We start from the raw sequence: 8181 nt of genomic DNA, 5'->3' as shown, positions 1-8181 counted from the left end.
CCTTTGCATCGATCCTGCTGGCATGAAGAGGGTTTACGCCACACAAAGGCTTGCTGCAATGTGTTTCAACAAGAGAAACCCTTTCCCCTTGCTTGGCAGAAGTATTCATAGCCCCTTTGAAAGGTTAGTTCACTACCAGGGAGCTTTTCCAGCTGCAGGACAGATCTCAGGGTGCATGAGGAGTCCTTGTTCGGAGCTTTGTCAGTATTGTGTAGTGCCTGGAGCATTGGGTCAGTATAGCTTATGTCGAACACGTAAAGCTGGCTCAGGAAAAACTGTTGCCAGCTCTTCAAATCCAGAGAAGGTATTTCAGGGCAAATTTATTCATGCACCCCCTTCCCTTTCTCGTCAAATATAAGAAACAAAAGGCAAAACATCTGCCTCCCAGTTAAACTCCTCCAGGGCTAGAGAAGCCAAAGGATGAAGGGCACAATGCAGCCAGTGCCGGCGAGGGAGCACACTGAAAGGTCAGACCACATCACAACACCACACGCCTGGAGCACGAGGGTACCTGGTGGCTGTGGCAACAGTTATGACAACCCATATCAGGCACAGCTTGACTGTCCTGGTGTGCTGGGCTGGGCTGAGCTGTATGCTGGGCTCCTCTGAAAGTGGCCGTGCAGCTCAGAGGGAAAGATGCTGATCTTTCACAAGTCCATTAGGCTTCTCTCAGAGCAAAAATACTATCAGTGCCTGGGGAGACTAGAAATTACTGCTGTGCAGTCCTGCAGTGTTTAGAGATGGGAGTATTTTGCTTGGTTTTTAAAGAATGTGCAGCCAAGGCTTGTAAGATGTTTCTCCAGTGAATCACAGAAACTTCAGAAATGGGGGCACTGGGATGCCCAATGCTGCAGCCATCCCTGCTCCTCCTTGTGGACCCACTCCTGGGTGCAACCAGACACAGCACTGTCTGTGCTGTCCTCTCATTGCTTACAGCTGTTCAACGCAGCTTTATTGACTTCTGGGCTCTCGAGATCAGACCTCTTCTTTACAGAAAAAGTTCCTGATCCTGCAGAGAGGGGGTTGATTCAAAAGGTTCACAGAGCAGGATTGATTTTGTTGCTTTCATTCCTACATTTGAAAGAGCAAAGAGAAGCAGAGGAATCAAACCAAGGAAAGGGGGGGTTGCACACCTCCCGTTTCTTCCATTTCCTTTGCACAACCCTCATAGTGTTTTAATTCTAGTTGATCCTACAGAGCAGCCCCTGGGAGACTGCTGAAATCTGGGAGAGGAGCATCACACGGGTGCATGCCTATTCCCTTGCAGAAGCAGTGTTCTTCAAATCGCAGAGCCTTTCTCTGTCTAGAGAAGAAACGGGCAGCAAATGGGAAGAGATTTCTATTTTCTTGCATTCATTCAGCTGGGGAAACGGACTTCCCCACACCACTGGACAACCCAGAGGGAAATAAAGGGGACCAGGAGGGCCCTAGTCAGGGTAACACATGGAGAAGGTGAAGCAATGTCTGGATCAGGAGGGGCCCCACAAACCCAGCACTCCAGGCACTAGCTGCAGCCCCAGCCCTGCTGCTCCCCACTCTCTGCCAAAGGCTATGAAGCAGGAGCTCAAGAGCCACCAGCACAGCAAAGACCGTAAGGACATTTCGGCAGGTGTCAGAGGTGCCCAGCTGGAAAACTTCAGAAACGGGGCACTGGGATGCCCAACGCTGGAGCCGTCCCCGCTCCTCCCTGCCGACCCACTCCTGGGTGCAGCCGGACACAGCACGGCCCTCTCATTGCCTACAGCTGTTCAATGCAGCTTTATTGACTTCTGGGCTCTGGAGTCCCACCATCAGTGGCTCTGGGAGTGAAAAGCAACAAGTGCTCTTCAGCAATGTCTCCTCTGGCTGCTCCCTTGTGTCAGGTCATGGGTGCTACCCTGCGATGTCACTGCCATGAGGCATGGGCGCCATAGTGATGTCCCATGGCAACCTGCCATCAGCCAGTTGGCGCCAGTTGGCCTTCGATTGGCATCTGGCAGGACCAAGCCTGGCTGGCCAGAGCGATGGTTGCAGAAAACAGCTTGAGCCCAAACGAGACCGGATGGTTTCAAAGGGAGTCGTCAACAGCTGAAATCTCCTCCTCTTCTTCCTTGGACGAGCTGGGGGAGTCGTCAGACTCAGCTTCTCCTGCCTCTCCTGAGTGGGATGATCAAGCAGCTGGGGACGCTGCTGTAGGAGCAATGACAGGAGAGTAGTCTTTCCAAGCTTGGAGTGATGACAGCACTACTGAAAGAGACATTCCTACTTCCGAGGAGACCACTGGCAAAACCAAAGATCTCTCCTTTCTCAAGCAGCTCTGGAAAACTGCCCGCAGTGATGAGTTCCAGTCCATTTGGTGGATTGATGATGGAGTCTTTGTTGCCATCAGTGAAGAAATGTTCAAGAAGGAAGAGCTGGCAAGAAGAGTACTTGGGAGTTTTTGAAATGGAGAGCGCGGAAAGTTTCCATCGTCAGCTTGACCTCCATGGGCTGCGCGAACTGCCAGAGGCGTCCGACTCATCTGACTCCGGGGACAAATTTCCAGTGGAAGCAGCAGCTCCTAGAAAGGTATCAGAGGAATACCTAGAAAGGTATTCCTCTGCACAGGAACTGGTGGGAGAGACTGATGTTCAAATCAAGTAAGCCTGGGCAACAGAGGAGATGGGGACGGCCATAAATGTCCTCACGTTCATTTCTTTCTCAGGGTATTTCTCAAGTAAAAACCCAGGGCTGGTTATGACTTAACAGAACCATATCGTCACATTTGAGACAGCCCAAGCTTGAGGTTTCAAACGCCCCTAAGAGTCCTTTTCAATACCTAAGTTTGGCTTTTGTGATTAAAAGTCTTAGTTCTCATATATTTGTGTTTTCCAGGCTTGAACTGGTTGCAACTAACTCTTCTCCTTTGCATTTTTTAGCTTCTACACTTCTATTATAGCCCCAACCTTAAAGTTGGGACCATCCTCAGGTGCTGGCAAGGTGCAAGCCAAGAGTGGGCCACAAAAGGAGAGCCCCAACTGCATTGTACCTGGATGAGGAGCTGGAGGAAAGCTGTCCCTCAGGAAGCTGCCAAGGTCTTCAGCCTGCACAGGGAGCCGCTGCTGTGGTGGAGAAGGAGGCGTTTGCACCAGCTCCACTGCAGGACACGCTGGCCTCTCCCCCTCAGAGGTCCCCACCAACAAAGCGCCAGGCTAAAGCACCTCCCAGCCTCAGCAGTGCCCCAAACTCTTCCCAGGCACCTGCCCCTCCACTTCCCGACCCTGCTGGAGCAGCAGGCAGGGAGAGCTTCTGGGCCGCCCCATCCCTGGCACCACCACCCAGCAGCCAGGCCCCGGCTGGCCTCCGGCGTGCCTGGCACCGCACCAGGCTGCACCTCCCACGCCACAGCTGCCACCTTTGGCACCAGGGCTGGGTGTCAGCCCGGCGCAGCGACTGGGCTGTTCCCCTGGGCTGGCCTCTCTCCCTGCTGCAACCCCTGGCTGGCAATGCCCGTGCTGGCAGCAGCCCTTGCCACGGCCATGCCAACGCCACCCCACGGCTAAAGCCCAACAGCCCCACGTTGTCCCACCTGCTCCTGTGCCACCAACGCTGCGGCTGCAGGTGATGGGGCTGGACCCAGTGTGGCACATACTAGTTAGGGTAGGGATAGTCACTAGCGAGTGAATAGAGCCTAATGGCATTGGAAATAAATAGGGTCTAATAGAGTTAGTAATAAATGGAGCCAAACAGAGTTGGTAATAAACTGAACAATAAGCCTTTTCCAGTTGTCCTGTCCTGTTTGGACAGTGGAAAACACTATTCTTACATATTTCTGTGGCTTTAATGTTCCCACTTGTCCTTTAGTGGTCTTGGCAAGACAGACGTCCCAGCACAAGCACGCGCCAATGTCATGGTAGCGCCAAGAGGTCCAGCAAAGGCTGAGCTCCTGTTAGCACTGCACAGAAGAGTAGCCAGGTGCCTCTTTCTCTGAGGATGAGATGTTGGGAGGGGAAATGATCCGTGCAAGGAAGCAACTGGTTTGGCTGGTGGGCAGTGGGCCGCACAGCCTCTCCGGTTCTGTCTGCCTCGAACTGGCTTGGATATACAAAGGACTGCTGTCCCCTCATGCAGTTAAATTCACTGCAGAAGGGTCTGGCTTTAGTAACTCTACAAGCTGTTCAGAGAGGGGAAAGAAGCTGCAGGGGAGATGGTTAGGTAGATGCCACAGAGTTAATGCTGGTTGGAACCAGGGCTGCTGTGACTTTTTGCGAACAGATGCATCTTTCCCTTCAGCATGTAAAGGCAGCAAATGCAACAGATGCCTGCTTTTGTAGGTATGCATGCAGGAATGGTGTGGAAAGGAGAGCAGACGGCCACCCTGGGTCTTCAGGAGGTGCAAGGCCACCGGGAGCATAGAGGTTTAGAAGAAGGACCAGATGGTTGTGTGCTTGCCTGTGCTGACCAAACTCAGTGCTGTCAACAGGAGTTTCTCTAGAAAGGTCGATGTCCTCCTGCCTGCTCTGCTCTCGGCATGGATGAGTGTGGATCCTTTTGGCTCTTCCCATGTAATACTTTGCGTGGAAACTCGATATCCTTTAGCAGGGGCAGACCGATGCCCTCCCCTAGTCTGCGGAGTGAGGAACCTGGACTTTGGATATTTTGGACAAAGACTTTTGACAAGATTATAGGCTTAAAAGTTAAGGCCAAATGTGATCCAGCCCAGTGATTGTCGATTGGAAAGCAGCCTAATGGAGAGAGATGAAGAACTCAAAGCATGCTCCTCTAGCACTGTTCAGGCTGATAATACCTTTCTGGTTTATTAGGTGGGTGGTGCTGGACTGTGCAGCATTACCCGCTCTGGCCAGGCCTGCCCCAGTGCCAGGGTCTGTACGGCAATGCCCCTGCCAGGTGCGGATGCTGGGCGTGTGCCCCATGAGTGGGGAACTCCATGTCCCAAAGGTCTCAGCTTCACTCCTGTGAACTCAGCTAGCGTTTTCCTAGTACCAGTCTCCATGCACTTTGGGTTCTGGGTTGATGCAATTGTGAGTTCAGTGAAGCCTGAACTCCACTCACCCCTGCAGGCAACAGCACAGAAAGTTCAGGGACTGAAAGCAGACGCCTGCCCTTGGTCAGCAAGACCAGCAGAGCTGGGGCCACCTGTACTGGAAGGGTGACCCATGACCGCCCATGACCACCATGACCCCAGCACGGGTCTTCCACAGCTGTTTTGTGTCCCATCCCAATACACCCTGGAGATGGAGGCAGGGGCCTTGAGCAACCAACCCTGCAATGCTTTGGCATATGTCAACCCAACCGGCTGGGTGGGTTTGGTCTACATTCCTGTAACAGATTTGAAGATGGCTTAAGACACTAGAACCAACGTAAGTGGTCAGAGACAACTTTGCAGATGCCCAGAAAGCTGCTGATGGGATTCTGGCTGGATCCAGCTTGCCAGGATTTCTCACTCCTGAATCTTTCTCCTCCTTTAGGCCAGTTCTGGAAACTGTAGGCATCTATGAGCTCCCTTCCCTCCACCTTTCTTGGATGGCTGAAGAACTGTATAGCTTCACGCAGGGAGTAGCAGTGTATTCCTCTGGCGCTCCAGGATATGTCCTCGTGTCAGTATGTCTCTGTCCCCTTGTCACCCTTCCCCTCACCGCTTCAGCTATATGGATGAGCAGTGAAAGTACTAAAATCACCAGCAAAGACAAGGCAGTAAATAAAATATGGTACTGCAATTAACAGGGTGCTTTCTGGCTCTCTGCCTAGCAGATGCTTCGGATCTGAGACAGACAAATTTTCTCTTAGTGGTCCGAGCAGCTCCAGAGCCCAGGCTCTGCCAACCCTTTGCTTTACAACAGCAAAGCACCCCTGCATGCCGAGTGCTGAGGAGCGGTGACGGGCTCCCCCAGCCCTTTCGGCCTTCTCCAGTTGTTGCTATAATCAGCTCATGTCACCTTCCTCCCTCTTTTCAAGGCTCTGATAACAAGCACCCAGGACAGCCAGGTGACCCTTGGCTGAGCTTCCTCTTTAAACTCCCGTGGCTTTTGCTTCATTGTCTAGTTGTTACGCAGCAGTAAAGATCCGTTCCGATAGCAGCAGAGTCTGCTCCCTTCCCCTTTCCCCTCTTACTCACACAGGATCAAAGCTCTCTGAATTTGCTTGAACAAATTTGCATTTAGGTCAGTGAGAGATTTACCTGAGGAAAAGATTTTCTTCTCCCATCTTAACACTGTAAGAAAGGAAAACAAGCACAAAGGCAGGTGGGAGAAAAAAATTGTGGGCTATAAATAAATGGGTTTGGCACACATGGGAGGATGAAGTCATTAGTCGGAGAGAAAATCACTGATGTGGCAGCAAGCTACATCTTCAGCTGATGTAAAGCAGCATCTCCCCATGGAAGCAATGGGACCATGTCATTGTCATCAGCTGAGCTCTTTGGTGGACCTGGTCCCCTCTGCGGTGCCTGAACTGGCTGCAGCTGCCTCCTCCACAGCAGCAACGAGGGAAATATGGACAGCAAGTCTCTGGACTACATTGATCTTCACCTGCAATTTTTGGCTCCTTGTAGCTGTCTGCTTAGGCTGCCTAAATCCCCTCTGTGCTCTCTGGATGCAAAGTGGCAATAACAGGGTGGCTGTCTCATCCCAGCCGGTTGGGTTGACGTATGCCAAAGCATTGCAGGGTTGGTTGCTCAAGGCCCCTTGCCTCCATCTCTGGGGTGTATTGGGATGGGACACAAAACAGCTGTGGAAGACCCGTGCTGGGATCATGGTGGTCATGGAGACAGGATGACTTTGTTCTGAGAGTGCTGCTAGCAACTGGGAGACCTGGGTGCGGTTGCTGGTTCCATCTTAGCTTGTGCGCGTTGCCTTGACCAACTCCACATCTCTTGGTGCTTCCTCAGTAGACGGCAAATACTTCTTCCCACCACTGGTCTCGTTGAGAACCTCAGCTTTTCCAGGAAAACAGTCTCATCATGGCTTTCTGAAGCCTAGCACGCTGTCCCCCAGTTGGCATATTCTTAAAACTGCAAAAGCGTGTCTAGAGACAGGTGTGCTCAGCAGTTTAAATATTAACCAGACACGTGAGAACTGGGGTTTGCAATACAGAGTGGTAAACATTCAGTTTAGTTGCTAAACTTAGACCCACTCACTCTAGCGAGAAGTTCAGAGCTTTCTGAACCAGGCTTGAAGGCAAAGGTTAGCTGTAATTTCATGCAAGAACGACCCACCTGAATTCTGGGTGGGTCTGATGCTATGCAATAGCTTTGCTGCCCAACGTGGCTGTGTGCTGCCTTGCAGTGTGCAGGGACCGCCGCCCTGGCAGGGCTGGCAACGCACGGCTCTCTTGTTATGACAGAGGTGGCAGATCCTGGGGCTTCTGGTCTCTTCCTGATTGATGGTTGTACAAATAACCCCAGGGAAGGGCTTGCTGAGAATTACTGTCTAATGTCTAGGTTGCAAGCTGGGAAGTGGTATTTGAAAGGGGCTAGCTCAACGCTTTTTTTGCCCAGAGTTATGGTAGTCTTAACAAAGAAGCTGGCTAGTTTGGCATGATTCATCTTTAATGAAATCATGTTGCATTTTATCCAATTTTTCTGCTTATTTCTCTATCTTTAGAAAACTGAAGGCTGGAAGAGGAGGCCTCAGCCTGCCCTCAGGTGGTCATCTGAAGAAAAGCAGGAGTCGCACTCCCGGCCGTGTCTCTTAAGCAGGTGGTGACACCGGGGTGCTGCCTGTGGCGGGGTGACAGCACATGGGCTGAGGTCCATCTCCCTGGCTGGGGCGCTGGGAGGGGGCTGGCTCCCAGGGCCACGGTGTTTGAGGGACGGGAAAATCCCATCCTGCCCAAACACAGGGCAGATAACGCCACAAAGATGTTCAGATGCTGGGACAGAGCCTGGCCAGCACTGCCCTGGCTGAACTGGGCTATCTGGAGACCGTGTTCTCTCCACCACAGGACCTGATGTGTGCCCGTGCCCGTTGCTCCTGAGGGCCCTTTTTTTCCCCAAGACCTTGGCATGAATATTCTTTAATTCTTTTTCTTTTGACATTTGTTCTGGACTGCTGCAGGTGTGAATGTCTCGCCAATGGGCTGCTGTTTCCTCTGGCTGCTGGTGTTATGCAGTGGCACCCCAGGGCTGAGGACTTGGTAAGTGAAGTAGCCATCCATGGCCACCATAGATGCTGCTACTGTATCATCTAAAAGGTGGCTTGGGGT

The 8181-nt window shown here is 52.0% G+C and overlaps 1 protein-coding gene across 2 annotated transcripts in view; it reads left to right on the top strand.

The window, feature by feature from the left end:
• Positions 1 to 7613: 7613 nt before the first annotated feature.
• Positions 7614 to 8181, top strand: part of POC1A (POC1 centriolar protein A) — a 66871-nt gene continuing 66303 nt past the window's right edge. The window contains exons 1-2 of one of the 2 annotated variants that reach the window (XM_076346191.1): positions 7614 to 7675; positions 8034 to 8112. In XM_076346191.1, the coding sequence (XP_076202306.1) occupies positions 8083 to 8112 (30 nt within the window). In that variant the 5' untranslated portion in view covers positions 7614 to 7675; positions 8034 to 8082. Of the gene's footprint in view, positions 7676 to 8033; positions 8113 to 8181 lie in introns of those variants that run through there. The other variant, XM_076346190.1, reaches the window with a different exon arrangement.

The sequence above is a fragment of the Aptenodytes patagonicus genome, chromosome 8 (genome assembly GCF_965638725.1).
Source record: "Aptenodytes patagonicus chromosome 8, bAptPat1.pri.cur, whole genome shotgun sequence".
In the NCBI taxonomy this organism is placed as follows: domain Eukaryota; kingdom Metazoa; phylum Chordata; class Aves; order Sphenisciformes; family Spheniscidae; genus Aptenodytes; species Aptenodytes patagonicus.
The sequence above is the reverse complement of the archived record's forward strand: the minus strand, read 5'-3'. Positions and strand labels throughout refer to the sequence as shown.